The sequence below is a fragment of the Lampris incognitus genome, chromosome 11 (assembly GCF_029633865.1).
Source record: "Lampris incognitus isolate fLamInc1 chromosome 11, fLamInc1.hap2, whole genome shotgun sequence".
Classification (NCBI taxonomy): domain Eukaryota; kingdom Metazoa; phylum Chordata; class Actinopteri; order Lampriformes; family Lampridae; genus Lampris; species Lampris incognitus.
Window position 1 is genome coordinate 37,907,967 of NC_079221.1, and position 23,817 is coordinate 37,931,783.

A 23,817-nucleotide genomic window follows, 5' to 3' on the forward strand; every position below is an offset into this window, starting at 1 on the left:
GCTAACGGGTCGGACCCTTTAGTCGACTGGTTAACATTGTCGCCTGCGGTGCAGGAGATACGGGTTCGCGTCCCGCCTGTGGCGGTTCCCGAGGCTGCCCCCCGAATTCGCTACACTATTAATCCACCTTTAATGGAAGTGAAAGAATTTCTGCCTATTTGTGAAAGAGCCCTGCAGGCTGCTTACCAACATGGCCACCAGTGGCCTCGTGTGTGGGCAGTACTGGATTTGTGTTACATCAACCACGTGCACACAGCTAATTTCGGTCAATGCAGGCAAAATGCAGAGTAGATGATAGACTAGTTGTACCTAAGATATAAATGGCAAATGTAGTGAAGTACAAGGCTAAAAAATACACGAGTAACTACAGGGGTGCACTCAGAGTGCAGATCTCGAACAGGCATATGCACACAAGGACAGAAAAAAACAGTGTTTTTCCTGCCATTATAAGGGTTTCTAATTTCCGTTGGGAGTGATGAAGAAGGACAGGATTAGGAAAGAGTATATTAGAGGGACAGCTCAGGTTGGACGATTTGGAGACAAAGCAAGAGAGGCAAGATTGAGATGGTTTGGACATGTGTGGAGGAGAGATGCTGGGTTTATCGGGAGAAGGATGCTGAATATGGAGCTGCCAGGGAAAAGGAAAAGAGGAAGGCCAAAGAGGAGGTTTATGGATGTGGTGAGGGAGGACATGCAGGTGGCTGGTGTGACAGAGGAAGTTGCAGAGGACAGGAAGAGATGGAAACGGATGATCCGCTGTGGTAGCCTCCAACAGGAGCAGCCAAAAGTAGTAGTAGTAGTAGTAGTAGTTAGTAGTAGTAGTAGTGATATTAGCAGTAGTAGGGGATAAGATTTTTGTGCAGTTGATTGAACATGCATATAGTTCCACAAGAAATATGGGGAAAAAAGTTCATATGCAACGCTCAAGCTAAAAAAAAAAAACCTACTAAAAACATTTTGCCTGTCAGTCTGTGGATGTGCAGCTTCCTAGGCGGCCCTCGCATGAGACCAAGTCTGACATGAAATGACAGACATTTCAAAGTCCTTATTAGAAGACATCAAATTTGTTCAACCGTTGTTGTTTTAATGACATTAATGAACGCATGTGAATGGCTGCTCTGCTGATTGACTTTCATCATTCCACAACAGTAAAAAGAAAACGTAGCTCAGCCATGGGAAATATGTTATTGTAGCTACTGAGATGATTTCCAGCTGTGACTGTGATTAAGCCCACTCTTGAAATTGTATTTTTATAAGTGCAGTTTTAACATGTCACTTCCGTGTGGCGGCGAGGTGAATAAGGTGAATTATTTTTGGTTCATCCAGTGTTCCTCCAGGTCTCCTGTGCTGAGATCAGCAGTGAATGATTTGCTGTCTTGCAAAATCTGATCGACTTCTCGTTTACTTTCAAGACTCATAACGGAATACATAATGTTTTGGTTCTGACACTGTCGCTATCTGATCTGACTCAACTGTGTAGTATGTGAGTCACGCATGCACACAGTGGACTCAGGCACCCTTGGTTGAGCGAGCTAGAGAGTGAATGAAGAGAGGGAGCGGCAATAGTGGAAGAAAAAAAACAAAAGCGTTTTTTGAAGGTTTTGAATCACAGCAACCACGAGAGGTTCTTCATCATACACTCATAACTGTGCACAAAATAGTTTAGGCTGATAGGTCCAGTAGTTTACAATATTAGCTGCAGGCAGGCAGGCAGGCAGGCAGACAGACAGACACACAGACACAGACACAGACACACACACACACACACACACACACACACACACACACACACACACACACACACACACACACACACACACACACACACACACACACACACACACACACACAGGCTACTGCCTGGTGGAGATATAAAAGGTAAAAGTACAGCTCTGAAATGAGTTCAAATGTGCAAGGTTACAGGCACCAGCTCAGCCAACTGCAGGTGCCTATTTTTCTATTTTCGCTTCGCCTCATGTTCTGTTTCACGCAATTGATTTTTGAGATATATATGACTATATGGAATGGCCAGCCTTCATTGGGAAGTGGTCTCTCCTTCAAGGAGGCATCAAATATTTGTACCTTCAAGAGCCCATGATAGGCTTAATGACTTTTGATTTTGCACTTTTTATTTAAAGGATTTTGTTAAGGTTTCATGATTGATATGAGCATGCATGACAAGGGCTATGCCTCGTTGACATGACCCATGTTTTCATTGTCTTAAATAGCAAAGATGCTTTGTGAAAGTTTAAATCTTACTTTCTATTTTTCTAGTAGCTATATACGTCTCAGATTATTTGAAATCACAGCCTTTGGTCGGGCTCATTAATAGCTAATTCTGATCAGTTCTGTTGGACAGGGCTGTCCAGGGTTGGCGCTGCTGGGGCACCACGAAAGAGGTGATAACAGGTGTCCGGGTAGCGTAGTGGTCTATTCTGCTGCCTGCCAACACGGGGATCACCGGTTCAAATCCCCATGTTACCTCCAGCTTGGTTGGGCGTCCCTACAGACACAATTGGCCATGTCTGCGGGTGGGAAGCCAGATGTAGGTATGTGTCCTGGTTGCAGCACTAGCGCCTCCTCTGGTCGGTTGGGGCGCCTGTTCAGGTGGGTGGGGGACTGGAGGGAATAGTGTGATCCTCCCATGCGCTGCATCCCCCTGGCGAAACTCCTCACTGTCAGGCGAAAAGAAGCGGCTGGTGACTCCACATGTATCGGAGGAGGCATATGGTAGTCTGCAAACCTTCCTGGATCGGCAGAGGGGGTGGAGCAGTGACCGGGATGGCTCAGAAGAGTGGGGTAATTGGCCAGGTACAATTGGGGAGAGAAAAAAAGGGGGGGAAATCCCCCCCCAAAAAAGAGGCGATAACAGTGCAAGGGGTGAAGTAGGCCACCCCCCCTCTCCAATTTTTACAGCACCCCCTCCCAGAAAATAGTTCCAACGTCCCTGTGTGTAGAAAGGAAAGTGCATCATTTGCACTTGTATTGCAGCTGGGAGGGAAACCTGAATGCATTGGCCTGGCTGCACTGACAGAATGGCAAATGAATGTTGGTCACTCGAAGGTCTACCAAAGTAATCTGTCAGGCATAACAGAGGAGCAGCTAAAAGCATATTCCAGCAAGAAAAAAAGATGATGAACATGATCAAGGAAGGTTACTGACACTGCCTTTAAAATTGGCTTATACAACGAGGCTGGTATGGTAGTGTGGTACCCTCAAGGAACCCAAACAAAAATTTATACATCACATTATCCATTATTCCATCTATTAATCACACAGCCTATTCATAAAAAGAAGTAAAAAGAGAATAAAAATACTGAGCATTGCAATGTTTCAGAGCTTTAGTGGCTAGCCAAGGGCATTATCCGGTGTAACGAGAGTCCAAATGGGGCCCATTCACTTAGACAGAAAGTGAATTGAGTGTGTCAGCAGTGACCTGGAGACAATAAAGTACTTCTATTCTCTCTCTCTCTCTCTCTCTCTCTCTCTCTCTCTCTCTCTCTCTCTCTCTCTCTCTCTCTCTCTCTCTCTCTCTCTCTCTCTCTCTCTCTCCCTCTCTCTCTCTCTCTCTCTCTCTCTCTCTCTCTGTCTCTCTGTTCAATGTCACATCTTGTCTCTCCAATGACATTATCTTGTCTCAGAACTATTTTGATAAAAACCAAATAAAACCCATTGCGCATTCAGCCGTTTGTATTATTCAGCCGTTGCGAGAATTTCAAAATGACGACACTCATTTAGTACAATGCACACAATTATGTTTGCAACTTATTTCAGGGGAGAGTCAAGCACTTATATGTCACAACACACCTCTCAAAGTGAATCTGTCTGTGGGTTACACTGACATTTGGAAATATTCAAAAGCGTGATAAAGCCGTTAAGGGCTGCTTTGCCATGACTTGCTATTCATTTTCAGACTAGCCAGTGAATCCATTAACGTAGTATTCAGTTAGAGTTCACATTCTATTGATGGGCTTACAATCATTGCAATCATTCCCTACTGTCACCACTTCACTTGCCTGTGATGCCATAGTGTTTGTAAAATAGCAGTACCTGCCGGATTCTGCACCACTGACACCTGCCTCGGTTAAGACGGAGGTACAACTATTTGTGAAACTAACCCTTTGTGCTCAACTCCAATCAGACAATCAATAAAGTAACAGTGTACAACTAATCAACAACTACTGACAACAGAACTAGCACGGATAATTTCATAAAGCTTTTGGTCAAAATCCATCGAAGAATGTGTTTTTAATTGTCCCGTCAAAGCTCATCAGAAACTCTCATTAGATATTACATATGGACTCTCCACCGCCTCCCTGATATATATATATATACACACATACATACATGTGATTTATTGTGACAGAATAATAAAACACAGGGGGAAAAAAAGATGCAATTAGGCTCATAATCTATGGAGACGCGCAATTAAACCTTGGTGGGAAGCAGTGAATTAGACTTTTAATCAGGCACTTGCTGTGTCCATAAATTCTAATATGGCCCTCTCCGAATTAATGACGCTCAGTGCTGATACAAAGCCTGGGCACGATGGATCACGTCATAAATGAAACTTCACACAAGTCACAATCATCCTTCTGATTTGTTTAGTCATGTCACAAGCGCAGCACTGATGACTTTGTCATGGCTCTGTTGACCTTTACAGTTTTGCTGTAAGCTACGCTGGCCTGACTGCCATTATGCATCTGAATAACTGCTCCGGTACAGGCTTCATCCATCCATCCCATCAATTATCTAAGCCGCTCATCCCGATCGGGGCCGTGAGGATGCTGGAGCCTATCCCAGCAGTCATTGGGCAGCAGGCGGGGAGACATCCTGGACAGGCCGCCAGTCCATCACAGGGCCGACACACATTCACACCTAGGGATAATTTAGTACGGCCGATTCACCTGACCTACATGTCTTTGGACTGTGGGAGGAAACCGGAGCACCCGGAGGAAACCCACGCAGACACGGGGAGAACATGCAAACGCCACACAGAGGACGACCCGGGATGACCCCCGAGGTTGGACTACCCCGGGATTCGAACCCAGGACCTTCTTGCTGTGAGGCAACCGCGCTAACCACCGTGCCACCTCCTTTTGCTTGATTGTTTTAATTAGTCTGTTGCTTTCTGATTTAAAACAAAGTTTATCATTATTATCATTATTATTATTAGTAGTAGTGATAGTAGTAGTAGTTTTCATAGTAGTATTGATATTATTATTAGTAGTAATAATAATAAAATAATAATAATAAAGGCTGAGATTCACTAAAGAATAAGTCATTCACCACGTTTGTACTAATGCAGGGCAATCGACTTGAAAATCACAACATACTTGTATCATGTCTTCGTGCATGCTCAATATTCTAGGTAAGAAAATCAAAGAAAGTTGGAGAAAGTATCCAGATGACCTGTTGCAACTTTCTTTGATTCTCATAGGATGATATACCCTGCTACATAAAAACGCATGATATGGTACAGTACCTTCAACAGTGACACAGGTGACATTCTGCACTCTGATCCCCGGACCACAGGCACCCTGGGTGGGTGTGCATGTCGCTGCTGGTTGGACCTGCCACCGATAACACTCAGGATCCTCACAAGGGATGGCCTCCACCAGGTGAGCACAGCTCTCTGGAGGACCGCCGGGCTCCCATAACACTTGTCGTCTCCTTTGCTTGAAACCTGAGCGGGAGAGAGTCAGGGAAGAAGTGCGGGGGTTCATTTTCTATGCATAGAAACAGAAAAGGCAGGGAACGACAAAGATGTCAAAAAAGAAAAAAGAAAAGAGAGAAAGAGAGCGTGGGCGGCTGAGACAGATGCACAGTGGCTGGCAACGCTCTTCCTTAGTGGGATCTGAAGGAGGTTGAGATAACCTTACTCCGATTCTTTTTGCATCATTATTGCTTGTTTAGTCTCTGCCTGAGGCATTGGTCCCACACTGGAGTAGAGGGGGGGGAGGGCTGAAAGGAGGAGGTTACCAGGTCTCCTTTCCTTCCACGCCAACACCTGTTTATCCAATAATTGAGACTAACTCTCCAGCTTGCTGTTGTTGTTGCTCTTACCAGACAGATGTCTCTGCCTGCAAAGGCATCCCGGCCCTCACACCCTCTCGACATACTTCTCTCTATGGCCCACCGAGCTCTGTATTGCCCATTGATTTGACCACCAGCTGAAACGCACAAGGTCAGAGTTATTTGTTTAACCATCGGTGATGGGATATTTGTTAGACAGAGTCATGTCTGGTAAGCTTCGTTCTTTTCTTTGCAATCACTGTGTAGCGGCATTAGAGTGAACGTGGCCGCTGAGGTAGGCAGGACTTACACCTCCGAGTTTTTTCCTCCAACTTATTTCAGATAAAGCATGAATAAAACCGCATATTGAGAGAAGTCTAATCTCATGTGGGTTTCAAGGCAGAGAAAAACTATCTTCAACATGCACAAATGTGAGGTTGTTGTTTTTTTTTTTGTTTTTTTTGCTCCCCACTTTAAATATAGACCAAGACTTTACTCAAAGCCGAGAGACAGCGACGGTAGAGATGTGGGCTGAGGGAGTAATCACTAAAGCCCTGTGGCCTGGCGTACTGAGGAGACACAAAACACTGCAAACTCCCTCATACATCAGTGTCCTTTGCTCGGGCACCTGGAGCTCCACATAGACTTCCTGCTGGATTTTTACTTACTGCTTTGTTTTCCCCTAATAAATCTCAAATACCAGCGGCACAGCAGGGTAGACTTGGGCAGCACGGTGACCCAGCCGTTAGTGCTGTTGTCTATAAAAAAAGAAACAAAAAACACTGTTGCCTCACAGCAAGAAGGTCCAGGGTTCAAACCCCAGGCCGTCCCAGCTCCTTTCTGTGTGGAGTTTGCATGTTCTCCCCATGTGTGCGTGGGTTTCCCCCAGGTGCTCCGGTTTCCTCCCGCCATCAAAAAGACATGCATGTTAGGGTTAACACTCCTGCCTGTGCCCCTGAGCAAGGCAGTGGAAAGAAGAACTGCAGTTGATCCATGGGCGCTGCAGCTGCCCACTGCTCCTATACGATAGGATGGGTTAGGCCCTGTGTAGCGCCTCCTCGTGGCGACACACGGTAACTGGGTACACCTTGGACCCTGGCTGAACTACAAGGGACTCGGAGAAGGTCTGGCCCCTAGGCGTGCGGTACGCAGGCCCACCGGTGTGTGGATATTCCCTGATGCCCACGAACCAGCCCCCCAGCTATGGGTTAAATAGTGCCACTGCCTACTGGATACCCCGGGGGAGGAATAGGCTACGGGAGTAAACCCCTACAGAAAATCAACGTCCACAGTTTTTTGTTTTTCTTGCCCTTGTGTATGTGTTTAAGTGGGAGAGTACTGCTGGCGTCGTGTGAGGCTGCCGCTTCTCCCTCTCGTGGCCCTCCTCCTTCCCATCCACCCCTGTATGTCTGTGCTATGTTTATATCGGTTGTCTTGTTTCACCCCGTTTACTGTAAAGCGACTTTGAGTGTTAGAAAAGTGCTCTATAAGTTTGGTTTATTATTATTATTATTATTATTAAATGCAGAAGACACGTTTCATTTTATGTAAGTGTCATAAACTGTCCATTTCCACAAAGGTCTGTTTTCGAAATGAAGCTTTGAGGAAAACGGAAAAAGAAATGACTTTTCAGCTATTTACAAAGGTTATTATCTAGCGAGGACACCATGAGGTTCTAATCCGGTATCGACCACTGATCTCTGCCAGCTCCCTCGCGGCGTAGCATAATTTTCTTGTCGATGAAAAAAAAAAAGGGCCAAAGGCCCTGTTTGTTAGATCTCATTTTTCTTATCCTACATTATTTTACAATTCAGTAGCAGATAAAATCTAACTTTATTTTATTTTATTTTATTTTTTTTACAGAACTTAGTCTGTAAGAGCACCCGACACATGGTTCTGTAGAAAGGGACCCTGATTCTTCCTCCACGGAGAAGAGTGAAAAGACCAGACTAACCTCGGGATACCCTACGGACAAATTCAATCCACAAATCATTTAAAAGCGGGAGCTCCTTGTTCAGGAGCCTGATTGTAAGCGGTTCTGTCCAGGAACACTGCCCGAAGCAGGCTGTGGGGATGGCTGTGGATCGATTGCCGCCTGTCCCAGTACAACTACCGCTACCCGCATCCGGATGGTGAAAAACAATTTAACACAGACCCCCCGCCCCCCACCCCCCGCCACACCAGACGGTATTAATTGAAAGGTGTCTCGGTCATAACTGGTATACTTCAGAGGACAACTGGGCAGCTCGCTGTGGCTCAGCATCTCGTCTCCCATCAGACCTGCTGCAATTCGCTGCCCCCCCCCTCCATCACCACCATCACCCCTACCCGCCAACCCTCTTCGCAGCTAGTATAAGCCGTGCCGAGTCATCGCCAAAAATCCTCTGCGTTCAAAGCCTTTTTCAATCATGTTCACAAAATCCATAAACCTGAAATAATGAAGTGCCATTTAAATTGGTAATGTGCCAAAAGAGCAGATCCGGCGCTAGAGCAAATCAATAGGATGGGCGTTTGATGTGCATGAGATGTACACAAAATCACCACGGCAACCGAAACATAGCAACAACAGCACCACTGCATGTGCACTGCTGCACTACCAGCACTTTAACGTTTTTTTGTTAAAGAAAAGCGTTTGCTAATTATATGTTATTACTATTGTTGTTGTTATAACAATGATAACAATGACAATAATAATAGGTTCCAGCAACCCCCCGCAAAATTTGTGGCATGCAAAACAAAAGGCTGCATCAGCCTTAATTGAATATTCCAGCCGGGGTCTGTTGTGGTACCGTGCATTTGTAAAAGTCTGTTTCATCCCTGAAATCTTACGAGCTGGAAGCGTGTCCGGTTTTATCTGGTCGGGCACATTATCACTGAGGTCACCCGGGGCCACTGATCGCTGTGAGGTGCTTGTACTGGTCCGATCCGGTTAGCAGCAGGAGCGAACAGCTGTTGCTGAAGCTGAGCTTGAGAAGGCCAGTGTTGCTGGTTGTGGCGCCGCTGCGCCGGCGATGTTGTAGGGGGGAGAGATGGAGCAAGGATGCTGATGAGCTGGTTGAGATTGTTGTTTTTGTGTGTTATAAGCTCATTTCTGATGTCCCTTTTATTATCCGACTGTGACTGTGTCAATGAAATGGCAGTTTAGCCTTCTTCCGTTCCTATACTGTTAGCTAATTCCACCCGCCAACTTAATTCAAAACTCGAGTCAAGGGGCATCCGGGTATCGTAGCGGTCTATTCCGTTGCCTACCAACACGGGGATCACCGGTTCGAATCCCCGTGTTACCTTCGGCTTGGTCGGGCGTCCCTACAGACACACGTGGCCGTGTCTGTAGGTGGGAAGCCGGATGTGGGTATGTGTCCTGGTCGCTGCACTAGCGCCTCCTCTGGTCGGTCAGGGCACCTGTTCGGAAGGGGGTGGGGAACTGGGGGGAATAGCGTGATCCTTCCACACACTATTTCCCCCTGGCAAAACTCCTCACTGTCAGGTGAAAAGAAGCGGCTGGCGACTCCACATGTATCGGAGGAGGCATGTGGTAGTCTGCAGCCCTCCCCGGATTGGCAGAGGGGGTGGAACAGCGACCGGGACAGCTCGGAAGAGTAGGGTAATTGGCCGGATACAATTGGGGAGAAAAGGGGGGGGGGGGGGGGGTTTAAAAAAAAAAAGACCATCAATCCCAATGCGAGGGCAGGGCTGTCATCAGCGGGCAAGGAGTTCAAATGAACGCTCCCCCACCTGCACCCCCACCCCCAATGCCGGCCATGCAAAACAGCAAAGCCAGGTGAGGCACAAGCCTCCTCCTTTGGCTGCCATGCATCTCTTGACAGCGCAACACACAACAATACCTACAGGGATTGGTCTTAGATATGTACCGTGGGTTGACTCCGACACTGTGTAATAATATCAGGGCACACCGCATCTTAAAGAGGGCTGACGCAAAGCTCTGTGGCTCAGTGTTGACTGCTAAACAACCTGGGTCGTAAAACTGCATCGGTGTGAAGGCACTCTCCCTCACTCTTCGGCCACCGGGGGAGGGCGCTCACTAAAAGTGATTTGCCATTAGTTTCAGAGCGGCACCTATTGTGGATTATGTGGTTTTATGGACGCCATCAAAAGGTAGTGCACAGACAGGGAGCCCTGTGCAAAACCCTGTGCTGTGTGTTGTTTTGCTTTTTTCACCTGATTTTTGACATATGTTAATGACACTGTCAGAGAGCAGAGCTGGCTCATGCCACCAAGATCCACGGCGCTAGACGTTGTGATCACTGACCTGAACAAGGCTTGCTTCGCTCGCACCCGGGGGGAATCTCACAGACGTTCCCTGTGCAGCGGGGGATGAGGTCAGCCCGCCCTTTTAGCGCGCCGCTAATGCGCTTCTCGCATCTCTGCTGACGGTACCCTACTCACACCCCCCCCCCCCCCCCAGCGTGCATTTGTCTGGGAGAAAAGACTCAAACCGTCTGCCCGCAACAGCAAACAAGCCCGGCTGTATGCTCGAACCAGGCGTACACAGGCAAAGAGGCAGCTTCTTGTCTTTTGATGTTCTTTAAAAGAAAAAAGCCCCCACCACCACCATCCCCACCCCTCCCCCTCGGACTGTGAGTTTAACAGCGGGCCCGCTCTCTTTCTGTCTCTCACCAGAGCTGTGGTTTCTTACATGTAACACACGGCTCCGGGGAACAGTTCTCCCTCACCCAGCCACTTATCCACAAACTATTTCCCATTCATACACACGCCACACCGCTCAATGTCAATTCTCTCTTCCTGTTTGTCTGTCATTCTCTCTCTCTCTCTCTCTCTCTCTCTCTCTCTCTCTCTCTCTCTCTCTCTCTCTCTCTCTCTCTCTCTCTCTCTCTCTCTTTCTCTCTCTCTCTCTCTCTCTCTCTCTCTCTCTCTCTCTCTCTCTCTCTCTCTCTCTCTCTCTCTCTCTCTCTCATACAGTTTTCCGCCGTACCTTTGCGTCCCTGTAGCTCCTTGCAGTGGTCATGAAGGCAGGCTCCCCAGGAAGACCAGGGGGAGAGCAGGCAGTCGTGTGAGCAGGAGACGGTGCAGGGCTGGACAGCCGAGGGAGGCTCCAGGCCGGCACAGAGCGCCGTACTCACGGGCCTGGACACTGAAACAGGCACACAAGCAAGGGCAGCTTTCAGCTGAGAATAGGACGTGTGTGTGTGCAGGTTTTGCACACATTTGTGCAAGCCTGCATGTTTGCAACTGTGTGCATGTGTGTGATGGGAAGATTTTGGGTTTCAGTGTGTCTAAGTAGCTGTGTGAGAAATGAGAGAATAAAGAAGACATGATGCTCTTGGAGGAAAAGTCTGACACAAACGGAACAATCACAGTGAGCTAGGAGGCTGGCATAGATTGGGGGGGGGGGTTAATCTCGTAAATATTTTGGAGTTGAGAGGCAAGGCAAATACAGAGCAGCTTAAAATATACTTGAACACAAAGGGAGCAAAAGCAGATGGGAAAAAAAAAAGAAAGGAAAATTGCTTCAAATTGGTCTCAGGTCTGGTTCAAGATGATATTTAATGGGGTGTATTGTTCTGCTGAGGGAGTACACAGGCGCTGGGAAGAGAGATATTAGGCCGAGACATGGCATAAACCAATTCACCGCTGAGCTTAGGTGGGATCATTTGGAGCTCATCGGAAGCCCGGCCTCCCGTAATGGGCTCTGACATTTGTCTCTCACAAAGTTTTTTTTTTCTCCGGGGAATGAAGAACAGTCTTTTTTTCTTTTTCTTTTTTACTCGTCCACAACAGAGGGATTTATTTAATCTAATATTCCGCTTTGATGCACCTCCGCACATCATTGAGCTGCAAATTTCCATTTAAATGAAAGCCCGAAGAGGAATTCACTAAATGTCCGTCGCACATTTCTGCCATCTTACCAAAAGAAATGTACACGGTGTTTGATCCGCTTTGTAAAAATGAGACGCTTGCTTGAACAGCACTGCTGAAGCACATAATATGGCTCCTTCTCCTTTGTTGGTGAAATTGGGATTTTTCGTGTTTGACATCCCCTTTACGATGGTTGACACCAGAGAGGAGTAAACTGTTTCTCCATTACAAGACCGAGCTATTGTCTATGCCGCAGGTGCGCGGCACCATCGGTTTGTATTAGCTGAAGCTGCGGACTTCCTGTCGAGGTAAACGTCCCCGTTGACCTACACTGATCTTTAGGCTCGGGATTTCACCGACTCAAGAGCGACATCTTCACTCACCCAGTCCACACATAAACACTGGCCAAATAAGCCTCATCTCTTCTGACCTTGACCCCTCACACCCTGGACACAACCTGTTACAACCTCTCCCCTCCGGCGGGCGCTACTGAGCACTGTATGCCAAACCACCAGACACAGGAAGTTTCCTACAGTTAACTCTGTGCAACAACCCTCCAATACCCACTGTGCCTACAAATCATATATATTTATTTTATTCTAAAATATAAATGTCCAATATATTTCACTCACTACTGAATATCTGAACAGGCTGTATATCATACATAAAACAATCCACCTACTATATAAACATACAGTATTTTTTTTTTTGGGGGGGGGGGATTTTTCCCCCCTTTTCCCCCCAATTTTGTCCAGCCAATTACCCCACTCTTTCGAGCCGTCCTGGTCGCTGCTCCACTCCACCCCCTCTGCTGATCCAGGGAGGGCTGCAGACTACCACATGCTTCCTCCGATACATGTGGAGTCGCCAGCCGCTTCTTTTCACCTGACAGTGAGGAGTTTCGCCAGGGGGACGTAGCACGTGGGAGGATCACGCTATTCCCCCCAGTTCCCCCTCCCTCCCAAACAGGCGCCCCGACCGACCAGAGGAGGCGCTAGTGCAGCGACCAGGATGCATACCCACATCTGACTTCCCACCTGCAGAAACGGCCAACTGTGTCTGTAGGGACGCCCGACAAAGCCGGAGGTAACACGGGGATTCGAACCGGCGATCCCCGTATTGGTAGGCAACGGAATAGATCGCCACGCTACCTGGACGCCCAGAGTAGCTTTTCTCAGCACTTCTTGAACTCTTCACTTCCTTGCACTATTTGCGTCCTATTTACAGTCCACAGAAACAGTTTTAATTGTATACCGTCATTCCTCTTATACATTTCTGAAGATTTCTGTGTTGTTGTTTTGTTTTTTCCCTTATGCAGCGTAAAGCGTGCTTGGGTTCCTTGAAAGACACTATACAAACTAAATTGTTGTTGTTGTTATTCTGTGTAAGTATATTGAGAGCCACTAAACCAGAGACAAATTCCCTGGCTGTGCAGACATACTTACAATGTCAATTCAGCGACGATTCTGACTGCTTCTGAATAAAAGTGACCATAGTCATATTTCATACACCATCAAAATCAGAAAAAAATTCAATTCTCTCTGACAACAAAAAGAAGTCACTCTGGACTCATCAGGCACGTGCTATAAAAATGGAATGAGATTTTAATATGGTGACAAAATAGAAGATATGGCAATAATGTTTACTGGGCATGAAAGGGGGCTTGAAAGGAGGTTTTCGTCTGGTAATAGAACCCATCAAAATCAACCTGGCTCTCTTAATTAAGTAAATAAACATAATAGTTGTTGTTATGCATGTGTCCTTCGTTTTTTCCCCCCTTCATTAACATATTTCAGACTTCCGAAAAAAGTCATTTTTTTTGTAAATTACACTGTGGTAAAATGTCTTTGTTGTGTAAACTGTCTAAAAATCACTCTCCTTACACTCCTTGAATTCCCCTTACATGATGATGTGAAATCATATCAGATATCAAACACAGAATATGGATAAATTGTATCTGTCAGCTTTGTTGTCTGCAATGGTTGATCATTTAGATAAGGAGCTAAATGCAGGTAGTGACCAAACTGTACCAACATGGCTGATGACAGAATGAAGCCGGCGGCACTTCACATTAAGGTATTCTTGCTAAAAGGAAATGAAAAATTTCATGCCAAGACGAAATCCTGTATCTTTATTTTTCTTTTTTTCTCAATTTTGTCCCTTTTTCTCCCCAGTTGTATCTGGCCAATTACCCCGCTCTTTTTGAGCCATCCCGGTCGCTGCTCCACCCCCTCTCTGCCGATCCGGGGGGAGCCAGTATGACGTCCTGAGCACAGGATGACATCACATCCCTGCGTGTGTGTGTTGTAATCTGAGTTTGTCTGTTCCGGCCGCGCGTGCATGTTAGCTAGCATTAGCAGCATAGCTAGCACGCTAATGATTACGTTACATGGATTTAGGTCACTCGGCAGATTGAAGAAATGGCTCCTTACCAAGCTGAATATATTACTAATGTTAATAAAATAACTCTGTACTGTAAAAATCAATACTCCAACTGAGCCGATCCGAATGAAATAATAGCCAAGAACGCTAAGGGAGGGGGGAGGTTTGTTTGGGTTTGGTCTGAGATGCTGCTATTGAATATTGAATATAGCACCTTTAATAATATAATCTTAAATCTAGTGTGATGAGTGAGATAAATAATTGATGTACAAAATGCAGTCTTAATGTATCTCTTCTGCATGCCCTTCTGAACTACACAAATTATTTGGCAACATCTCAGTGATGATGAGAGTATGATGAGATAATGATGTACGCTCTTTATTTTTCCCGCTTGCACGTTCGGCATTATTGCTTCGGCTGCAACTTTAAATTTAAGAAGCCCTACTTGTTGTTTTCCCCGGCACATTTCGGAGACTTCGGGTTTTATTCATGATTCGTCTCTTGCATTCTTGTGCGCTTCTAGGACCAGCCGGTACGCCGCAATGAATGGCAGCCTCTCTTACCCTCCCTCTTGTGATGTGCGGCTGAGTCGTCGGGGACTTGGACACAGTAGGTCTCCCGGGTCTGGATGCCTCCCCCACACAGAATACTGATGTTGCCCAGCCTGCGGTCCTGCTGGCTCAACAAGGGGGCGATGCGACACTCCCCCCAGTCTGTGGTCCTCCAAGCATACCTGATGGAGTGGGCATACATGCATGTGATTGAGTACACACATATACATACACACGTGCATACAAGCATGCATGCACACACACACATACATACACAACAAATAAATGATACAATCAAGCATATGCATATTAGCATTAGCATTAGCATTAGATACTGCAGATTGATGATTCTGCTGAGAATACCTTTTACAAAACTTTTTACAAAAGCTTTTTTTACAATAACAGCGCAGTAAATTCATCCCTGTTTGATATAAAGTGTAAAGCTGACGAGTTTCAAGATCTGCGTATATTCATACGGGATTTTACTTTGTTTTCACAAATAAATCAACTAATTCATCACTTGGATTGATGAGGGTGGACCAAAATGTGTCAGTGTACATGGCGTGTACCGCTATAGGTATGCATAAGGCACATATAGAAAGTACAAGAAGCATTTCCTATGACTAAAAGCTGACTCATAGCACGCCAGGATGAGAAAGAAAGCCTTGATTATTATTTTCCTATTCAGAAAGTTCCAACAACTGTTTGGCTTCGAATATGAAAAATGTGACGATGCAGAAAGCAATAATATTGGGTTTAATGGAACAACAGCCTGTAGTCATCTATCAAATGCTTAATTTCCGTAATGAGTTTTTCCCCTAATCATGTAAATCCTCCGCTCTCAGGCATTCCTTGTAGCTTTAGCACATAAAAATCAAATCTTACGGCAGGGAAAATAATTCTCAATTGACTACTTTGTTCACCGCATGTAAAATCAGCCACACAAAGCGCCTCACCTCACCTATGAAGCCTATTAAACCAATGGTGCTCAATCTTGGGGTCAGGACCCCCCTTGGGACCGAGGATGATCGAGTCATGGTAAAAAAAAAAAAAATTGCATACAACATGTATGTAATATGAAGACGCATTTTCAATGTACTTTTCTCCGGTGAAAATAACATAAAAAAAAAACACAAATATTTGCAGGCTGGTAGCTTGTTCGTGTAATTAATCAAGTGAACATCGTGAAAAGGCAAAATCCAAAATAATTATTTGGTGTCACACTTCACCGTTTTGTGCGCGCGCGCCTGCCAGAGGCTTTCGAACGCCCCCTTTTAGCTTTCTGGGACTCGCAAAGCGTGAATGATGAGCGCAGTGACTGTTAAACACTCGGCATATTAGACCACCTTGGGCAGTTGGGGAGTAAATCTCCCATGATGTTGCACGCCTCCTTTTCCTCGAGGGCGGGACAGCGTTCCCCGCCGCCGACGGGGATCTGCGTCATCATCCGTGTGCGCAGCCGGTACCCGGGCGACAGGTCGGAGGCGTGACAAGTCTTGGAGCAGGGGCTCCACGCTGACCAGTCGGATGTGTCGCAGTCTTTGGGCATCACACAGGCCTGGAAGGTCAAGGGGGACTTTTCTCGGGTACACAGACTGGAAAGGGGAAAGGTGAAGAATAAATTCATCTTAGCCCTTTATTCTTATAACAGTCCCTTGTGAGAATAAGTGAATACAGGAAATAAACACTCGGCCCGGGAAGAACACACATCTCTTGACACATGAAATGAAACACGTTTCAGAGGTTAATGCCGTCCTCCTCCTCTGAGTTTGATAAACAGTGGGAGAGAAAGAAGAAATGAGAAAGATGTCAGCGGGGGTGTGATTGGTCAGGAACAGATCGGATGTAAGAAACTGAGAAAACCCCGTGTGTCCCGGTTTAACTCGACCCCTAATGAACATGGAATCAGAGTAAACAGATCAATAAACATACCCCCCCCTCTCCCTAATTGTACTTGGCCAATTACCCTATTTTCCGATCCATCCCGGTCGCTGCTCCACCCCCTCTGCCGATCCGGGGAGGGCTGCAGACTACCACACGCCTCCTCCAATACATGTGGAGCCACCAGCCGCTTCTTTTCACCTGACAGTGTGGAGTTTCACCAGGGGGAAGTAGCGCATGGGAGGATCACGCTATTCCCCCCAGTTCCCCCTCCCTCCTGAACAGGCGCCCTAACTGACCAGAGGAGGCGCTAGCGCGGCGACCAGGACACATACCCACATCCAGCTTCCCACCCGCAGACACAGCCAGTCGTGTCTGTAGGGACACCCGACCAAGCCGGAGGTAACATGGGGATTCGAACTGGCGATCCCCGTGTTGGTAGGCAACAGAATAGATCGCCACGCCACCCGGACGCCCTATTTGTGAATCTTTTGTTGTGTATTCGTGATTATTGAGACTATTCTGATTCCATACATGAACAAGTGGAATTATAATCCGGACAATACCGCATGGTGCATCACAGCATCAACGGTGCTGGTCATAAAACAACTTAACTCACACAGTCACTCAAAAATACGAATAAATCCATTAGTCACATAATTACAGTTTCCATTGTTTCATTTGGATGGTCTAATTAGGTGTATTATAATGTGAGCGCGCTGCTCATTTTAGGGAAGATTTCACTTGGTAATTAGACTTTAATTAGAAAAGCAGAATGAGGTAGAACTCAGGTGGGAAATATATATTCCAAAGAACCAGCCTCACCCATAAGTGAGGTGTTAATCATGCACCGTCGATGATTCCCTCGCTCTCGAACCACCCTTCAGCCTTCCACTGGATTGTGTTTCGATTTATAGATCACAGCACTTTTGAGTCTGATATTGTGCACTTAAGAGTTCATGGAGGACTTTATTCTGATTCACAGGTTGACATTTACAACACATCGAGCTTTTTCTATGATACAAAATAGCCTGGTTACTGCGAGCGGCTGCAGATGAGGCGAGTCTCCTGTTCAATTAATATTTAAACATTACTCCGAGGATCTGAAGGACTCGTATAGGCGCAACCCTTTCCATTTGCTGAGAGTGGAGGACGACTTGAATAAGCGGATGAACCTCCTCTCTTATTTTACTATGCTGAACTAATGTTATAAAAATGAATAATGAATATTTGCCTAATTTTTTTTTGATGCCCCCCCCCCCCCAATTGCACTTGGTCAATTACCTCACTCTCCAAGCTGTTCCCGGTCACTGCTCCACCCCCTCTGCCGATCTGGGGAGGGCTGCAGACTACCACACGCCTCCTCCGATACATGTGGAGTCGCCAGCCGCTTCTTTTCACCTGACAGTGTGGAGCTTCCCCAGGGGGACGCAGCGCGTGGGAGGATCACGCTATTCCCCCCAGTTCCCCCTCCCCCCCGAACAGGCACCCCGACCGACCAGAGGAGGCGCTAGTGTAGTGACCAGGACACACACCCACATCCGGCTTCCCAACCGCAGACACGGCCAATTCTGTCAGTAAGGACGCCAGACCAAGCTGGAGGTAACACAGGGATTCAAACCAGCGATCCCGGTGTTGGTAGGCAACAGAATAGACCGTCATGTTACCCGGACGCCCCTATTTTGCCTAATTTTTTTAATAAGTTTCAATCCATTCCAATTCATGCCCCTGCTGCATTATTTTCTTCACTGGACCAGCTGACCAGACGGTTTACCTGGCAAGATGATTCTCCAAAGGTCACCTCAGACAAACCTACCCTACATTACACAAAAGGAGGGTGGAAACATAATGTTAGACCGTATCATTCGGCTGCACAATCTAGAATATTGGCTCCACTGTTTGATGGAGACCCAGCCACCTCATGGTAGAACACTGAGAAGCTAGAAATGAATGAGATCTTCCCGCTTGATATCTTACATCAGTGGGATGGAAAGTCAATCAGAACTATCATCCATAACCCTTTCATTTTTCACTCAGTCCAAACTTGGTTCAAAATACATAAGCTGTTCGGGCGAGGCGGTTTTCTGCCTCCCAAGAATTCCTCATGGTTTATGAAGCCCCATTATCTTTTGTGTCAATACCTGAACCGCAGAGATCTAGACTTTGGCCGAGAGGGATTTAGGTATAGAGATTGATCCAGAACTGTGGAGGGACTTTATGTAGCATTGGTGTACACCGAATTCACGGTATATAGGTTAATTGAGTTCAATTTTTTTTACATCAGATTTTTCTCACCCCTACCAAGCTACATGGGTTTACCCCCAATCTCTCATCTCTTTGTTTCAGATGAGGTCTAGCGGAGAACACGTTCCTTCATTCCCCTCGGCGGGGTAGTAAACCACAAGGTTTTTGGCTGGGGATCTGTGATGCTTTATCCACAATTAATGGAGTTACTTTACCAATCGATCCCGAGATATGCCTTTTGGGCAACCTCTCAAATTCCCATCTTAAAGACAGTCATTCCATCAAGCTTACAGAAATCCTACTGGCCATCGCCAAAGCAAGTATTGCAATGAAAGGGAAGTCAGGTCTGCCACTGCCAGTTGGACTGTGGCTCTCAGAAGTGAACAACTGCATAGCCCTGGACAAGACAACCCACTCACTAAGGAATAAGATGATTTTTTTTTCCTGTATAATACGGCAACCTTTTATCAACTACAAGCAGAATATCCAATATCCCATCTCGTCTCTCTATTTTCACCACACTGGCGTTGTAAAACACTGTTCTACTGTGTTTAAACCTGTCTCTCTCAACAACGACAACAAATAAATAAATAAATAAATAAATAAAAATCTCATTTTATTGTTGTAATTACTTGGTAAGTAGTTAAATTTTAATTGTTACTTCTTAATTCATATTATTGTCTGTTAATTTATTTTTGAGACATCTGTAATTTACAGTGAACATTTTTGTATTGTCAATGTGTGGCTGTGTGGTTTGTATGCTGTTTCTATCCATACATCCATTATCCAAGCTGGTTATCCCAATCGGGGTCGTGGGGATGCTGGAGCCTATCCCAGCAGTCATTGGGCAGCAGGTGGGGAGACAGCCTGGACAGGATGCCAGTCCATCACAGGGTGGGCGCGTGTACACACATACACACACACACACGCACGCACACACACACACACACACACACACACACACACACACACACACACACACACACACACACACACACACACACACACACACACACACACACACCTAGGGATAATTTAGTATGGCCAATTCACCTGACCTACATGTCTTTGGACTGTAGGAGGAAACTGGAGCACTAGGAGGAAACCGGAGCACCGGGAGGAAACCGGAGCACCCGGAGGAAACCGGAGCACCCGGAGGAAACCCATACAGACATGGGGAGAGCACGCAGAGAATGACCTGGGACGACCCCCAAGGTTGGACTACCCCGGGGCTTGAACCCAGGACCTCCTTGCTGTGAGGTGACCGTGGTAACCACTGTGCCACCATGCCGCTTGTATGCTATTTGAAAAACCAAAATAAAATACTAAACAAAAAAACAAAAAAAAAAACACAACATTACTCCAACAGCATCACTTTAAACCAGCAGTTTGGACGGTGGCACTTTTATCAATATAAAATACATGTCAGGATTTTCTGCATGCCTGTATTCACTGGTTAATGTATTGTTGGAGGTTCGCCTAGTGTAAACGTGTGTGTGTGTGTGTGTGTGTGTGTGTATGAGTGTGTGTGTGTGTGTGGGAGGAATACATTGGGTAGGACAGGTGAAAACACCCTCTCCAAGAGATGTTTCCCACCCAACGGGCAAGAATTTATCACGATTTACTGAAATGTAGATTTAGCAATGACAGGGTAATTGAAAAACGTATAAATAAACTACTTAACATCCTAAAAAAAAAAAGAAAAAAGAAATAGATGGTGGTCTTCCTTGACAGCCCCCTCCCCCCTTTTTGTATTTGTGTTTCATGTAAAAATAAAAGGGTGAAAAATTATAATAATAATTTTTCTGTTATTTACATAGCCCGGTTGGTGGTGGGGCTGAGAGCGGAGGGAGATTTGACAACAGCATAGTATTACCATGCCATTAGACTGCTGGTGCACCAGTTCTCACACCCAAAGGAAACCAAAGGAGATATGAATGCAATCAAAACAATGCACTCAGCTGGGGTTGTTAGATTAACCCCTCCCCCCCAAACACACACACACACACACACACACACACACACACACACTCGGGCATTCACACATGCAAACAGACACACACGTACTTGTGACTCACTCCTCACTCCCACCCGAGTCTGCCCATGCACAGAACACATCTTACCACTCCCGGCACCTGTTACATCACTGGAGAGGAGATTTGTGTAAGACTAATCAATTCAGCAGAGACGGTTTGAGAGGCCTCGTTCAACTGCACACCCAGTTTTGTTTCCCCCTCACACAGCTTGCTGCTGTACCTTGTTTACATATTTGGTGATTTATACCTGGAATAAGCCCTATTTCATCACTGCAGTTTATTTCCTGTGTGTTTAACTCACGTAAACAATTAAACTCTTACTGAACACAAGGGGGGGTTGTGGGGGGGGTTGTCACAAGTGATTGGCTGACCTTAGCATGGCGTTCCTGCCGTCGCTCCGTGTGCAGCGAACCTGTCGTGTCTGGTGGCCGACCTCCAACTCCCATGACATGGGATATCTACTGGCACGAGGAGTAGGAGGAGGAGGATGATGGTGGTGCTGGTGTTGGTGATGATAGGGTGCTTGTGTGTGACGTTTGACTGTATTTTTCTCCTGGGAGCCCGAGGTGAAATCCACCGTGGTCCTCCCGCTAAGCAGGACGCCTTTATGGTGGGGCAGGCGACACTTGCTCCAGGGTCCTACTTTAAGGCTGTAGCGGTGCTCGCTTTCCCCCACGGGGCAGGCCGCGGGGTTGGAGCAAGCCCTGGTCTGGGTCAGGTTGGGGCAGTTAGCTCCTCCGTACATGGGCGTGGCCAGGACGTGTCGAGTCCGGTGCTGCAGGCCCACGCCACAGGTCTTGCTGCAGCCGGACCAGGAGGTGAAGTCAGACACCACGCAGTCCTGAGGGCAGGGGATGAGGCACGCCTGCTCCCCAGCTGGCCTCTGGGAAAAGAATTCACATATCCTCATGGTAACCGCGGTGCGATTGGAGGTGCGCACGCATGTAACCTTGCGCCTCTGGATGCCGTGCTGCGCGGTGACGCAGTCCCCGGTCCTCAGCTTGAGCTCGTTGGAAAAGAAAGGGACGAGGACGCAGCTCCCCCAGTCAGACAGCTCCCACTCGAAGAGGTCCTGGTGCCACTCACAGACCTTGAAGCAGCGGCGCTGGCTCTCAGGCTTGTCGCTGTGCAGGCAGTGGGAGTGGTGGGTGGTCCAGCCCTCGGAGTGGACACACCATACCGTCCTGGTCTGAATTCCGTCGGATCCACACTCCTCCCCGATGCATGGCCCCCACTGACCTGCAATAAAGACAAGATACATGAAGGAAGGTGTTTCCATTAAAATAAATGGTGCTTTATATAATAGTAGTCTTGATTAAATGGCAGCTTTCAAACATGTCAAATTCAAGTAAAATTTAACATCATTCATTTGAGGAGGTGTCATTTATTTTAAAGGGTAACTAAACCCGAGGGCATTTTAGTGAGCTCGCTAACATCTAGAGGTTAAAAATCATGCGAAGTTTAAAAACATGGCAGGTTGGTCTTGGTACCCTGGTGTATGCATAGCATGGTAAACATAGCTGCAGCTGCTAACATTAATAGTGGATCTGTTGGCTGTAGTTGTGTCAACACACCTACCAGCATTAATAGACAGGCACTAACAATTGTCAATAGTACTGTCAATGCCAGTTCTATGGCACAACTACATCCAACAGATCCATTATTAACCTGTTTAAAATTCATGCATGTTATTTATTATAAGCGAAGACAAAACATAGGCCATTGAAAAAACCCATCAAACTCATGGTGGGCAACATTTAAATATATGTTAATTCTTTGGTCACACAGGGCTAGATTCAATTCAAATGTCAAGTTACAACTGATTAATGCGTTTGTTTCATGGAAAGTTTTACCAGCTGTCCACACTGCAGTACTTTTATCGTCTCTTGGCTCTCACAGTAATATGCAAATGATTTCTGATTACACCTGACTTTAAAGAACTTCCAAGTTTGTGATTTGGCACAAATGTATTATGTTGTCCATGAGACAAAAGGTCATTGTTTGAAAATGCATGTGGGTAATTTCTGTTTACACGATCACACAATTTATTAATGTAGTTCTGTCCTGTAGAGAGAATTGTTCAATATAGATATCAAAACCCCAACAGGAAAAAAAATCTGTTTTTGTTGGTATATAATTCTAGGAATGAGTAATAAGACCAGAGTTCACAAAAGTCAATTCAGTATTTCTCTAAGCAGCATGCTTCTCTTCACATCCTGATAAATTCTTAACAGGAGTGCTCAGTTGACACCTGGTAAAGCGGAAACCACAGGGAATTGAATATGAAGCCAGATTGTACTGTTTAAGAATGCGAGGAAGATTGGATTATTGTTTTTGTTTTGTACAACAAGACATTAAATCAATTCTCATTGTGATTCAAGATGGAGCAAACCCTTTCACAGAGCGGGCTGGGTGGCCACACATTCCCAGCAGCCAGACAAATTAAGTTTCACCACACTTCAGCCCAGCACTCACAATCACAGGGCACCACAGAAAAGCCATTCTCTGCTAATCACTCGCTTATTCAATCACTCGTTTATTGACAGAAACGTTTCATCACTCATCTAAGTGACCTCTTCAGCCTCAACTGACTGCAAGTATCCCCACCATTATAAACAATACAGTGGCATAACGACCGAAACCAACAATCAGTTTCATATGCAAATTGCCATGACCATTAACTAGAGTTACAATGGCCATGTGTACTATTCACCACAGAAGAGGCAAATTTGTAATTTGTGATATTGGGCTATACAAATAAAATTGATTTGATTTGGAAATGTTTGCAATCACAGCATTATAAGACAGTGACAGATGTACTCTTAGGCCTCCCCTAGCTTCAGGTATGGCCATTCTCTCTTCACATAGAC

General features: G+C 46.1%; 1 protein-coding gene across 1 annotated transcript in view; it reads right to left on the reverse strand.

Moving 5' to 3' along the window:
* The window catches only part of thsd7ba (thrombospondin, type I, domain containing 7Ba), a 203,770-nt gene that overhangs the window by 119,185 nt on the left and 60,768 nt on the right, over positions 1-23,817 (reverse strand). Inside the window, exons 2-6 of the mRNA XM_056289693.1 lie at positions 21,319-22,186; positions 16,133-16,381; positions 14,799-14,968; positions 10,970-11,128; positions 5,481-5,686 (exon numbers count right to left, since the gene is read on the reverse strand). Of these exons, the coding sequence (XP_056145668.1) occupies positions 5,481-5,686; positions 10,970-11,128; positions 14,799-14,968; positions 16,133-16,381; positions 21,319-22,186 (1,652 nt within the window). The remainder of the gene's footprint in view (positions 1-5,480; positions 5,687-10,969; positions 11,129-14,798; positions 14,969-16,132; positions 16,382-21,318; positions 22,187-23,817) is intronic.